This window comes from Fukomys damarensis, unplaced genomic scaffold (genome assembly GCF_012274545.1).
Source record: "Fukomys damarensis isolate Sample0158 unplaced genomic scaffold, DMR_v1.0_HiC HiC_scaffold_32, whole genome shotgun sequence".
Classification (NCBI taxonomy): Eukaryota; Metazoa; Chordata; class Mammalia; order Rodentia; family Bathyergidae; genus Fukomys; species Fukomys damarensis.
In genome coordinates, this window is record NW_022900944.1 from 43,823,702 (window position 1) to 43,838,020 (window position 14,319).

The following is a 14,319-nucleotide window of genomic DNA, read 5'->3' on the forward strand; positions in this document are numbered from 1 at the left end:
GCTGTCGCGTCTGTCGCCTTCCGGGAAAGCGGCAGCCTCGCTCCCAGCGCGCCGCCTGCCGGCGGGCCCGACAGAAGATTTGGCGCCCTCTCGTGGCGAGGAACTTTATTCCAGAGAGAATCACAGTCCCCCCAACTGGGCGGCCGTGTCAGGGGGCCTGAGAGAAGACCGGGGCAGCCCCTGAGCATCTCTGTGCCCTTTGGGGTGGCGGGTGCTCAAGGGGAACGGCCATCGCAGCCCTCGTCTGCAGATCAGTACTCTTCCAGAAAGCACTTTGGCTCTCTGCGATTACAAGGCAAACTTTAAGAAAACAAGTGTGTAATTTGATTAAGTGGCTGCCCTCGACCCCGCCCGGTGGCCCTCGCCTGTAATCTGAGCTCTCTGGGAGACCAAACGGGAGCATCACACGTTTGAGCCCAGCCTGTGTAACTTGGTGACGAGATCCTATTTCAAGATGAAAAGGGCCAGGGATGTTGCTTAGTATGAAGGCCCTGGGTTCAGGCCCCAGTGTTGCAAAAATGAATAAAGAAGTAAATAAAAAATAAACAAAAAGCCACCCACTCCAAAATCAGAATCAAGTGGCTGCCCCTTGGGCACTTCTTCTGAGGAGGAAATGATGGCGGCACCGTAACAGCAGTGAGCACTTGGAACCAGCCTGGGTTTCTGGCCGACTGGTAAACACCACACACAGCCCTGGGTGGGCAAGTGAGAGGCTAAGACGGGCTCTGGAGCTGAGGGCCGGGTTTGGACTCAACCTCATCATCCCTGGGCCTGTTGGTGGAAGGGAGAAGAGGCGCTGAGAAGGGTCAGCGCAGGGCCGGGTGCAGTCAGAGCCAGAGCTGACTGCATCCCGTTATTCTCCCTTCCGTCATGATTGTCATCTCCGTCGTCACAGCTGCCTGGCACAGCCACACCCCCACGCGGAGGCCTTTTCACCCCTGGGGTATTGAACAGAGCTTCAGTCTCCTTTGGGCAGAAGGCTTCGTTACGCACAGCCCAGGTTGTGTTAGCCAAGAGCCTGTGCTTTTTAATAAAGGCGAGAGCTTACGCCGGCGGGGAGGAGGGCGTGTCCAGGCTGTTTGGGACCCTTGGGTCAGGGAAGGTGTTTCCACTGAATACCCTACAATTTGAATTTCCTCTTGGCATATTCAGAGATGTTAACGCCGCTGGAACCAAGGCCAGTCACGGTTCCTGGCCTGCTGGCTGCCTTGTGTCCCTGACCCAGGCAGTTTTGCAAGTCAACCGCAAGGTCCAGGGTGGTTTTGTACCTCTGGTGTCCGAGGCCGGTCCTCACCGCCCGTGGGTGGCTGTCCTCGGGTTTTTATTCTTCCCTGCATCCTCATCGGACCCCTCCCACCCAGCCACACACGCAGCTGGCAGCACATTAGCTTTTGTTATCCAGGAGAGAGGCTTTTGAGCATTTGACACTGAGGAAGCATCAGTCAAAGTTGAGTCTGTGTATCCTGTTTCACCCACGTTTCCTAAGGAGGCGTGGGATTGCAGGGTACAGAGAGGAAGATAATAAAGTCATGTTGTTTTGTGTTCTTTTTTTGTGAGGGGCTTCCAGATATCACTTTGGAACGTTATCAGTGAACAGCTTTAGTGGGCTGACCCCCTTGCAAGGACAGCCTTTTTTATTTTTCAGTAGCCTTTGCACTGAGCTACGTTCACATCCCTTTTTAAATTTTTTCCTTTCGAGAGCGGGTACACAAAGTCACCAAGGATGGGTTTGAACTTGTGATTCTCCTGCCTCAGCCTCTCAGAGTCCTCTGATTACAAGCACGCACCACCATGCCTGGCTACAAGAGAACATCTGCTGAGATTTTGTGCCTATTTTCCAAAGTTTACTTATTTGGAGCTCTGACTCTGCTACTGAAGAGCTCGGTGAACTTGGGGTGTTATGTGGGGTGCTGTGGCACTGTGTCCTCATCTCTAAAATGACAGTGACAATGACTTGTAGGTGGTAGGAGGAGGAGGGTTGTTCATACCCACTGCCATGATTTGAGAGCTTTCTGTGTACCAGGTGCTCTGTTAAGCACATGGCCTTATGTCACATAGCCCCCTGCAGAGGCCTTGCGCAGTAAGTAAATACTGTGACTGCTGTTTCAAGGCTGAGGAGGCACAACGAAGTCATGTAACTTGACAGGGCAGCCCTGGTGAGAAGGGAGGCCAGGCAAGTGACCCTGGCAGGCTGATGTAACTGCTGTCCTGCCTGGTGCTTACACGCGTCATGAGCTGGCATGGAGGAGGAGTGGGTAAGCCATAGCCCATGGCCCAGGGTGCCCACTGTGTCTGTAAATAAAGTTTTACTGGAACCCAGCCGTGGCCCTTTGCCCATGTCTGGGCTCCACCACGCAGGGCTGCATAGGTTCCTTGAGATACTCTCCGGTCCTCTGCAGGAGACATCTGCTGATGCCTGGCACAGGCCATGCCTGGGATGAGGCCTTTGTATGTGGCACTTGTTGGCCATTGAATTCACAACTGGCTGATGGTTTGGCCTTTGAAGCTGGATAGACCCTGAGAGATGAGGAATTTTGTCCATTTCTCTTTGGTGATTTCTTGTTCTCTTTGTCATTTTCAGGAGCTTTGGGCTCAGGATCTAAACAAAGTCCGGGAGCAGATGACCAAGTTTATTGACGACACCATGAGGGAGACCGCCGAACCCTTCTTGTTTGTGGACGAGGTGAGTGCTGGGTTCTCATCCTGACAGCACAGGTTTCAGAGAAGCCTGTGTCTTCTGAGGTTTATTTCCGGCTCCTTCCTTGGAGGGCGTTGATGTCAGAGCCCCTTAACCAGCTCTGTCAGGGGTGGTTTTTCCAGGTCTCGGCTTTTCCCAGCTGGGCCTTTTTCTCGCTTGCCATTTCTGGAGTGGGGTTCTAGATTTGGCCACTAGAGGACGTCTGCCACCAGAGAAAGAGAAGCTTTTATACAGAAAATGCAGGTTCCTGGGTTCCTGAGGGCGGGGAAATGGCTGCACTGGACCTTGGAGGACAGCGGGATGGAGAGAAGTGCGGACCCCATCCCCCAGGAGTCTGCACCCAGGCAGCAGGACGTGGTCCCAGGTCACTCAGGCTTTTTTTTTGGTTTGTTTTTTGAGACAGGGTCTCATTATGTAGCTGAGACTGACCTGGAACTCACTATGTAGCCCAGGCTGGTCTCGAACTCACAGCGATCCTCCTGCCTCAGCCTCCCAAGTGCTGGGATTACAGGCGTGCGCCACCACGGCTGGCCGGGCTTCTCAGTTTTTTGCCAAGGGGCTCAAAGTTGGGGTGGGAAAATTTCAGCCCTTTGATGCTGTGCTCTGGGTAACGCTCAGTTTCTTCCATTGGGTGGTAGAACCACAAATGCCAGCATTAGTGTTGACTAAAACTTCTGCATAGGAAGTGGATACCTTGCAGTATCAGGTATTTTGGGATAAACATTAGGAACGGAAAGGATTGTCCAGGTCCCTGAAACATGCGTCAGTGCAGCTCGCTGTGGTCTGAGACACCCTGAAATCCTGGCCACTGGAGGTCAGGTAGCTTCTGGTGCTGCCCTCTTCCATGTGGCTTGAGGCAGACATCACTGCCGTCACCACCACAGTTCATCTGTGACTCTTTCAGTTCCTCACGTACCTGTTTTCCCGAGAAAACAGCATCTGGGACAGGAAGCATGATGTGGTGGACATGCAGGACATGAACAACCCCTTGTCCCATTACTGGATCTCCTCGTCCCATAACACGTGAGTTCTGCCAAGAGCCTGGGTTGGGTTGGGTGGCACCAGGGATGGTGCATCCGGTGCCCCATAGTAGTGCCTGGCAAGCCCTGTCTTGACGGGTGCAGTGTGAGCCACTTCCTTCACACTGGGGAATACAGAAGCTTGTAGAACGGGCAGGGACACAGCCTCTTCTCCAGGGAAATGAAAGGAATAAAAGCCCTTTCTCTGTGGCCCTGAAAAGAAAGTCAGCCCACCTGCTTCTTCAGAGGTAGGCATCTCACAGGGGCCACAGCAAAGCAACACAAGTAGCCATGGAACTGAGATTCGTGGTGTCTGCTAGCGGGTAGCAGTGAACGAGGCTGTACTGAGTGAGTGGCTGAAGTAGCAGGAGCCGGTGGCAGAACAGGGTGCGAGGCAGAGAGGGAGGAGAGTTTCAGAGAGAGGAGCAGGGTGCAGAGGCCCTGGGGCAGGAGCAGCCAAGAGGAGTCTAAAAGGCTGGAAGGCAGCACAGAAGAGGAGGAGGCTGCAGGGCCAGCTTGGGTGGGAGCTTGTATGTCACAGGGCAGTGAGGAGCCACTGTCAGCTTTTAACCTGTTCCCATGGGCTTGAACCTGTGGTGGTATGCGCACGACTGTCCCACCAGCCAGCTTGCACTGCTGGCAGTAGAAGTGGTACAGTCATGCATGTCCCATTGGTGGTTCAAGCCACTGGGCAGCAAGGCATACAAATCATGGCCCATTGTGAATGTGTCCAACCAGGGAGCACCACGCTCAAATTGACGTGGTTATGTGATTACAGTGACTGCAAGGAAGAGGGGAGACTGGACGGGAAGAAAACGTGTACCCAGGTTCCGATATTTAGTCTGCCTTAGAGGGCAGGGAGGATGCGTTCTTGGCGAGCAGGCTATGGCTGTTGCTCTCCCAGCATCCTCGCAGGCCAGACTGGGAGAAGGCCCTTGCACATGTGTCCGTGGGGATCTGGGCAGGTAGACATTTTTAGGGGCAGACTGATTTCACGTTTCTCTCTTCCTCACCATGTCCATTGTTTCAAGAGTTTCTGTCTTAAAATGGTGGATTCTGCCCAACCTTGGAGATGCTTAAGGAGCCTGACATTTACAGAGGGGACAATGGGCAGAGGCATGTGCGAAAACACCAGTATCTTCTGGCAGTTTGGTGCACAGGGTTTGTGGCATAATCGCACCTGTGGTTGCTGGGTGCCTGGTACAGCTTGTATCTAGATGTGCTCCCCAAGCCTCATGTACTCAGAGGTAGTGCTTCTGGAGGTGGCAGGATCTAGGGTATGTGAATGTGTATTAACAGTGTGATGCTGAATTACGGTGTGTGGTACTAAATTAGTCCACTGATTGGAGTTAGCGTAGTTCTGAGTGGCACCAACCAAAAGGTGGGTAGCCTGAATGGAACATAATGGGACAGAGGCGAGGCAGGCTTGCTGCTTGCTGCTTTTGCTTTCCATGCCATGAGCTGTTTCTCCTCTGCGGTGCCCCTCTTCCATGTTGCCCAAACCTCTACAAACTGTGATCCAAGTAAACGTTTCTTCCTTTAACTAGTGAGTGTCAGATATTCTACCCCAGCAGTGAGAAGAGTAACTAAGACAATGCCTTTCTGTGCTGGCCTCAAGCCCTGATAGCCCAATACAAGCCTCTCTGCTTCTACTTAGGACCTGGGAAGCAGCCATGGGCTCATTCATTTATCTGGTTTCCTCACTCCTGACATGCTTTGTCCAAGTTCTGCTAGAAAGAGTGCGCTATCCTGAGCCTACACCTGGTTGGCCAAGGTGGTCACCAGCCATGTCTGGCAGGTGCCCCGTGACTAGCGTGACCAGGAGATTGCAGTGTCTGACCCAGATCCCAGCCTGAGGTTTTTCTGAGCAGGAAGAACTCAGGACCTTGGGGGCCTGAACTGCAAAGTTTCCCTAGGCCATCTCCCCACATGACCCCCTGGCCTGTCTCCCTCAGGTACCTCACAGGTGACCAGCTGCGCAGCGAGTCATCCACAGAAGCGTACATCCGCTGCCTGCGCATGGGCTGCCGCTGCATTGAGCGTGAGTAGCTTCGGCCAGAGGGGCCAATGCAGCGAGCGGAGGTGTGGGGCTCTGGAGCTGCTTGCTGTTTTGTTTAAAAGGCCTGGATTTGGGGGTTAGCAGGCCAGGCCAAGGGAGACCGGATACTGGTGGTATCTGGACTTAGGGATTGGCCAAGGACTTTTCCCCAGAAACATCTGTCCCTAAGACAAGGAGAGGAACCTCAAACCCAGCCAGGCAGTGGCCAGAGTCCTGAAGCGTGGGAAGCTGGGCCTGCTGCCTCTTCCACAGCCCCCTGTCTTCAGAGGAAGGTAAACTAGTGTGTGCAAGGCTTGGCACTGGTTCCTGGGGTGCCCAGGCTCTGCATGGCACCAGCACTCGGGGGTCTGTGACCAACATGAGAAGGACACCCAGGTGGTGCCTGGACCCTGCTGCCATCCTCCCTTCTTATCCCCACCTCGATTCTTTTCCTTCCAGCCCCCCTATTACCAAAGGCTCACAGGGGTGTATTAGTCAGCTTCCTGTCACTGCAGTAATATACCTGCAATGTGAGCTTATAACGATGAAAGACTTACTCTGGCTCCCAGTGCTGGATCTGGGGCCCAGCGTTTTGGGTCTCCAGTGTGGCTTTCATGGCAGGAGAGCAAGGCAGAGCAAACTTGTTTATATCGAGGGCTGGGAGCAGAAGAGAAAGAGAAAAGGGCAAGCCCAGGCTTTCACAGTCCCCTTCAAGGACATGTGATGACCCCATTGACCCAACGACCTTTCACGAGGCCCCAACTCCCGAAGGACCCTGCCCAAAGCACCACCCCAGGGACCAGGCCTTTGACACAGGTCCTTTGGGGGACACCAACCCACATGCACTTGGCTGAAAAGACGCACAAACATGGGCCAGGCTCCAGCACGGGCAGAAATGCTCATGGTGGCACCCAAGTTAAGCAGCTGTTTTTCCACGCACTCTCTAATCTGTGCTCTTACCCTCAGGAGAAAGCAAACCTGCAAACACGAAGCGAGCAACTGTCCGCTGCTGTTTCCTTTGGGGGTTGAAAATCTCCAGATTGTTCTCCACCATTTATTTGTTTGAATATTTTATTCACACTTTTAAAACATTTCTCAGTTCTCTATTTTCCATGGTCAAAAAAGGGAAGCCAAGGTTTAAACAGCTGAAATCATGACACAAAACAGAGCCTAAGTATCTGATTACCAAAGCGGTCCTGGCGCTTGTTTCTCATGGAGAAACGTGTTGTGCAGCGTCAGTGCACGGTGACGGCGTGTACACAGGGAGATGCACGCGCAAGGTGGCCACCTGAGTCCCATCCTGGTACCGAGCGGGGAGCTGGGTGGACCCGCCTGCCTGTGCTGAGGCTGCTGCACTTCCCTAGTGGACTGCTGGGACGGGCCCGACGGGAAGCCCATCATCTACCACGGCTGGACACGGACCACCAAGATCAAGTTCGATGACGTCGTGCAGGCCATCAGAGACCACGCCTTTGTCACCTCGAGGTCAGTCGGCTGATTTCCGGGTGGTTTGCATTTAAGGGGAGAGCAGCTGGGGTTGGACAGATGCCCATCACCTTCCACCTCCCCAAACACTAGAGCCCCCGGCTCCATCTGAGCCAAAGTCATTGCCGAGGGCCAGCAAGAGGCTTTCTGTGGCCTCTGTGGAGTGACAGTGGCCTCTTAAGTGCTCCTGGTAGTGCCCAGCAGAGTGGGTTCTGAGATCCCTCTCTGAGCTGGAACCCAGCTCCGTTAATGACCGGTGCTGTTGTGATGTCTAATTGGAAAGACTTGTTGGATGCTCGGCACCTCACTTAGGAGATTGTAAGTGGAGACTGAGTCCTGGGGCTCATGCCCCTCCCTGGACAGGTGGACGACCCCCACCCTGGACTGTGCCATGGCTCAGGCATTTGCAGTCAGGCAGGGCATGGGGACAGCACCTGGCCAACCCCAGATGAACCACCCTGCCACTGCAGCTTCCCGGTGATCCTGTCCATCGAGGAGCACTGTGGCGTGGAGCAGCAGCGGCACATGGCCAGGGTGTTCAAGGAGGTGCTTGGTGACCTGCTGCTGACCAAGCCCACGGAGGCCAGCGCCGACCAGCTGCCCTCACCCAGCCAGCTGCGGGAGAAGATCATCATCAAGGTAGGACAGCAGGGCTTCTGCTGTGTGCCAGCGAGCCCAGGGCCCAGCTCCGGTCCTGCTTCCTTACTGATGCTGTGATCTTGAGAGGTCATGGAGCCTTCCAGTGCCTGCGTCCTCTCTGGTCTCAGGAGGATAATACAAGGTGTGATGGAAATACATAGTGAATACTTAAATTTTTAAAAAATCACAGTAAAATACACACTGCCATTAGTCCCTCTCAAAATACTCTTTTGCTTTGAACACAATTATGCTATCATTCTTGCCACTTTCTAAAACATGAAAATTCTTCTTCATGAATATTTTTACCAAGTGTGATAAAAAAATATGGCAAATGCTGCTGCCAAGTACTGTCCAACAGAAAAACAGGTTCATGAAAACTTGATGCTATGTCCTCATCCACCTTATCCACCAAAATCAAAGGAGGAAAGGTTTACTTGGCTTACAGTTTGTAGAGGTTTCAGTCCATAGTTGACTAGCTCCAAGGCAGGGTGGCACAGCAGACAGGTGTCACAGAGAAGGAACAGTTCATGTTGGACAGACGGTAGCAAAGCAACAAGGAACCTCAACAGTGTCTTTCTGTACCTTTTATGCTCTATCTAAACTATTGGGATTAGTCAATACACTGATTTAGTTATCATACACCCCTGATGCCAGTATCACATTCTAGGTTCAGGCACTTCTGAAAAAGCCCCATCTAAAACAGCATGAGGCTTGGGGGTAAAACTAGACACAAGCCATAACATTCTGCCCCTGGCCCCCCAAAGACTCATGCACATCCCTTTAGGCAAAAGGCATTTAATCCATCTCCTAAGTCTTTAACAGTTGCAGCACTGCTGAGAAATCCAAGTCCAAAGTCTCCTCTGAGAGTTAAGACAAAATCTAAGGGGCAAGCCCCAGTACAAATGAAAAGGAAGTTAAACACTTCTAACACTCAATGGTACAACATTACAATATTCCAAAAGGTACAAATAGGGGGATACAAAACAATGGGATCATGCTGGGGATTTAGCTCAGTGGTTCTGGCACCTGCCTCGCAAGCACAAGCACCTGAGTTCAATCCCCGGTACCCCAAAACAAATAAACAAACAAACAAAAAAATCCCTCCACAAAACAATGGGACCAAAGCCAAGTCCAAAATCCAGCAGGGCAAACATTAAGTGCTGTTGTTCCATGTTCAGCATCCAAGGCAATCTGCGGTAAGATGTGAACTCCAAAGGGCTTGGGTGGCTCCACCCCATGGCACTTCCAGTGAAGATAGGTCCCATGGCTTCTCTCTCGGGCCAGCTCTGCTCCCTCCTTGCAGTTTTCCTCAGATAACCCATGTTCCTGGCTTCTCTAAACTTCTAGGGTCTCCACTGTACCTCTGGCTTCACACTCAGAGCTTCACACACTGCCCTGTCAGGGGCACACTGCCTGGCCTCCCAAGCCTTCTTCTGAAATCTGGGTGGAAGCCTTCCTGACCCTACAACTCTTTGCATTCTGCATGTGCCTAACCTGCACCATGTGGATGATGCCAAGGTCTGCCACCAGCTGGAGAAGCAACCAGGCTTCCTTCTTTCTTGGCTGTGGGGGTTGATTGCCTATGAACCAAATCTTTAGGAACAATTTCCCTAGGCTGCTGCCGTTCTGCAGCATGGTGCTCTGGGATGCTCTTCTCAGAGCAAAGTCTTCCATTTTTGCAATTGTGAAGCTGCAAGGGGTAGAGTCCTGCTGTTTCTTGTGATGCCCTCAGGCCATCTTTTCAATTCTATTCCATCTCAGCATTCAAGATCTCCTCTGCTCTTTTTAGTCTACAGCTTTATTGTAGCTTCCTTTCTGGCCAATCTCAAAATGTTCTAAATCATTCTGCTGGGCTCTTTGATCTTGATTCTCAACATAAAGCTAATTAAAAGCTCCCCACAGTAGCCATTCTACCACCTCAACATTAGACTGCCTCGAAATGTCTTCTGCCAGATTAATTAGTCCACCACCCTTAATTTCACTCTCAGGCAAACTCTCTAGACATGAGCAAAATGCAGACTTTCTGCCAAGGCGTAACACATATCATCTGAAGTCCAACAGCCATTGTAATCCTCCCCAGCAGAAATGCCCTGAGCCTGGTCTTTACCAATTTTTTTTGGTCTCCTGAGCTCTCATCAGAATCTCCTATACAGTGCAGCTTAAGGTGTTCCAGCTCTGCTTTTTCAGCCAGCATCCCTGAACCTTTACTAACTCATGACCATCCCACAAGCCAGCTCCAAAGGCTCTTGAGCCATAGGGCCAGGTAATGTCATAGCAGCAGCTCCACTTCCCTGGTACCAAATTCTGTCTTACTTTTCTCACTGCTGAGACAAAATACCTCACATGCAAAGTCGGGGTGGTATGTAGCTCACAGGTTGTACAGATTTAAGGCCACAATCAGATGACTTCAAGGCAGAGTGGCACAGCACACATGCGCTACAGAGGAGAAACAGTTCATGGTGGACACAAGGTAGCAAAAACAACCTCACAGACATTAACAGCATCTTTCTGCCCCTTTTATACTCTAGCCTACTGGGATTAGGGCAGTGCTAAACCAATCAGTGGACTTATGTAGTAATCACATACCCTTAATCCCAGCATCACATACTCTAGATTCAGTCACCTGTGAAAAAGCCTCATCTAAGACTGAATGAGGCTTTGAGGGGACATCTAGGCTCAAGCCATCACAGTGTTTCTGACCTCAGCAGCTCCCAGGCTAGTATGGGAGTGAGACAGTTGCAGAAAGAGGTCCTGAGCAGCAATGGGGTGATGGGACTGCTGTCTCATGCTATGGGGGAGATACTTGATTGTTCAGGGCTTGGGAAGCCAAGGGAACAATGGGGAACTTGTACTATCAGGATGAGGAGATCAGATCTGCAGTGGTTTACAGCAGGTGTGAGTTTATTTCTTTTTTCACAGGAAAGGAAATATTCTAGGAGTTTGAGCTCTGGCCCATAGGTGATTCTCAGGTGCTTGCGTCCTCATGTCCTGCTATTAACTTCTCCCAAGGCAGGGGTTTCGACTGGGCTCACACAGACTCCAAAGAACCTGTAGTTAGAATTTGGTGGGGAGAGGATGTGAACTTCAGCGAGAAAAGGCTTGCATCTTATCTTCATTAAGCTGTATGGAAAGCTTAACATTTCCTTTCATTATGAATGGTGGCAGCGAGCCACGAGGGCCTTGTCAGCAGAAGTCGGGGATATTTTCATACCACATTTGTAGTTGTTGAAGATATCTTAAAATACCACTGTGCATGTCAGTACTTGGGGATTATGGAGGTTATTAGATCTGCCTCTGAATCTTACTTGAGACATTAATGAGGAAGCATGTCGATTAGCATATTGCAATTATTTTATTAGTACCTTCATAATTGTATTTCAATATAATTGACTTCCCCATCATTGTATGCATTGCTGACTTTCTGAGAAAAGGTCTGTGGCGTCCCCAGATGCAGAGCACAGAATGGTGAGAACTATCCTTATCTGGGGTGAAACTGGGTGTCTAGGGCCGATCATTTCCGGTAAGCAAGTGGACATAAGATGTTCATGTCCCTTCCGCGGTCTGTCATGAGAACTCGGTCACAGGACCTGCCGTGGAGTCTGAAGTATTGAGCCACTGCCATTTGGGGAAGGGCCCACACGGCCTCAGTGGACAGCGGGCAGGCTAGGAGGGAGGAGGAACAGGTGTGTCTCAGTCACTTTTGTAGTCATCAGGCGCTGTAACAAAAGCCAAGTGGCTCATCCACCACCCACTGATTGCTCGACGCTCTGGAGGCTGGAAAGTTCCGGTTCAGTCCAGTCTGAGGGCCCGCACTGTGACCTCAAGTGGTGTCGGGGCTCTCTGGGGCTCTGTCTAGAGGGCACTAACCCCATTCATGAGGTCTGCACCCCGACCTGCTCACCTCACTGAGGGCCCCACCCTAACACCATCCCAGGAGGAGGCTGCGACGTGTGACTTAGAGAGGGGACACGGTCACGCCGACTACAGTGCCAGTCAAGAAGGGGGTGCCCTTCCAGGTCGGGGGAGATAACACACACGAGGCTGTGGTGTCGACAACACACGGCTCATGCCCTGAACTCTCACTGAGCACCAGGATCCACTGGCAAATCGCTGTGATCCAGGAGGCCATGATCTCATGGGCCGACGTCACCAGGAAACAGACAGCGGGATGGGGCTCTGGCCGAGCCCACAGGGGAGGGTGTGTTGGTGCCCGGAGGATGAGGGCATCGGTGCCAGGAGATTTGGGCAAGGGGCCCAGCTCCTGGTACAGTTGCCTGAGAGGGGCACGGACGCTCCCTGCAAGATGAGGGTAGGGTGGGCAAGAGCTCTTCAGGGTGCCTGGGCTCTTCAGGCCTCGGGACCGTGAGGCTTCAGGGTGGCCTGGTGGCATCTGCTCCCGCTCCCAGCTCATCTGTGGCGTCCTGTTCTCGGTAGCAGCGCCCTGGGAACATTCCCGGTCTTCCGCTCTCACTCAGGGCCCTGCGGCCGTGTTCAAGCTCCTGGTGCCTCATTCCCGGTCCCCCGTGACTCCCCTTCCCATTCTGGCGGAGGGTGGCAGTGGCAGGAGTCAGGGTCACCAGGGGCTGCACGTGCACTGGGCAAGGCGCAGGTGGACACCTCAGCATCCTCAGACTCTGCCAGACGACAGCCCGGCCCACCTCAGGCTGCTTCCCTGGTGTGGATGCTGAGGGTGAGAAGTCACACAGCTCCGCTGAGGTCACAGCTGGTTCCCAAAGAAAACAGCCCCCCAAGGGTGTCCGCCTCTGAGCACTGTGTCCCCTGTGTGTGCCACGGGCCCGTCCCCGACAGGACATACGGGGCCTGTTGCCCACTTGGCCCTTACTCTTCACAGCCTGGTTTATGGGATGCAGTGGGGCTGTCATCTCCCCTTTTCCCAGGACAGGTTACTGAGACTTGCTTGTCACCTGGCTCTGAATTCGAGCCCAGGGCCCTCTCCGGGGCCGAGTTCCTTCCTGCGCACTCCGTGACCCCAGCTGTCGCTCTCGCGTGGGTGAGCATTGTCCTCACTGCCTCGGTCGCACAGGGGAGGTGTGTGAGGCTCAGAAAGCGCAGCTCCTGCCCAGGGTCACACAGCTCGCGGGGCAGTGCAGGGCTGCTGTGCCGAACCCCGTGTGTCCGCTGCCACCCTGCACAGCCTGCTTCCTACTTACTGAGCGCTCACTGCCTGCTAGGCGCTGCCCTAGCACAGCCACTCAACAGGAGAAAGGCCAAGTCCCTGCCCGCCTGGCAGAGAAGACAGAAGTTGGAGAGATAGGGAAAGCAGGGCTCAGCCAGAGGGCAGCAGGGCCGGAAGTGAGCTCGGCCGGTGCTCTGAGGGCTGGGGGGGGCCCCTCCTCCTCCTCCTCCTCCTCCTCCTCCCAGGAGGCGGCCCAGCTGCAGAGCCCCAGGCGCTGAGAGAGGGGCCCACAAAGGGCAGGACCGTGCAAAGGCACAGAGGTATGAAGTGAGGTGGACGCCGCGCGCAGCCTGATGTGCGTGGGCTCTTGCTGGCTTGAAGACCCTGAGCCTGGGTTTCGAGGGAGGCCTTGTGCATCTTTTTCTTAGCATAAGAAGCTGGGCCCCCGAGGTGATGTGGACGTGAACGTGGAGGACAAGAAAGACGAGCACAAGCAACAGGGTGAACTGTACATGTGGGACTCCATCGACCAGGTGGGCCCGGGTCCCTCCCCACACCCGCTGTGGACGCTGACCTCCCCGCCCCTCGCAGACCCTGCCGCAGAGCCCGTGAGCGTCCTGGCGCTGCCACTGAGCCAGCTTTGTCTTCATAATCAACCTTTCTCTTTGGCATTCTTAATATCTGACTTTGAAATAACTTCCTATGCGCTGTAATCCGAATTCCTGGAACTCCCGTGCCTGCTCCAGCCCGCCTCCCCCATGGAGCGTCCCGTGTAACCCTGGGTCATCGCCGTCGTCGGGAAATGAACCGTGGTACGGTCCCACTAGCCCATGTAGACCGTGTTTCTGTTTCACCACCTGGTTTGCTAATGTCATTCTTCCAGTCCCGAAGGCCGCATCACTTGGTTGTCCCAGGTCCCTAGTGACTCCCACTCTGGGAGAGCTCCCCCGGAAATCTTAGTTTTTCATGAGTGAAAGTCGTTTCAAGCTCTAATGCCTTCTCGTATCCCTTGGCCTAACATGCTAATCCGTGTGAGTACATTTTTATATGTCTGTTCATGCATCCTGAATAGAAAAACAAAAACAAAAAATATACAAAGATGATTGACATGTAAGTAAATATCAGGTCGCAATTAAATGTTTTAGATAACAGTATTTGAGACCAACTGGCTGAAGATTACGGAAAATCTTTTAAAAAGCCGATGAAATAGGAAAAGATAGGAGAGGGCCCTCTAAATAATCCCATGCTTCATAAAGGGCTGCAAATTAAATATGCAGTAGAAATTCAGAATGGGGTCATGTTT

At 52.8% G+C, this 14,319-nt stretch overlaps 1 protein-coding gene across 1 annotated transcript in view; it reads left to right on the top strand.

Moving 5' to 3' along the window:
- Positions 1-14,319, top strand: part of LOC104852000 (1-phosphatidylinositol 4,5-bisphosphate phosphodiesterase gamma-2) — a 102,873-nt gene that overhangs the window by 61,241 nt on the left and 27,313 nt on the right. The window contains exons 12-17 of the mRNA XM_033757908.1: positions 2,582-2,683; positions 3,603-3,721; positions 5,673-5,758; positions 7,120-7,240; positions 7,711-7,879; positions 13,445-13,726. Coding sequence (XP_033613799.1) covers positions 2,582-2,683; positions 3,603-3,721; positions 5,673-5,758; positions 7,120-7,240; positions 7,711-7,879; positions 13,445-13,726 — 879 coding nt within the window. The remainder of the gene's footprint in view (positions 1-2,581; positions 2,684-3,602; positions 3,722-5,672; positions 5,759-7,119; positions 7,241-7,710; positions 7,880-13,444; positions 13,727-14,319) is intronic.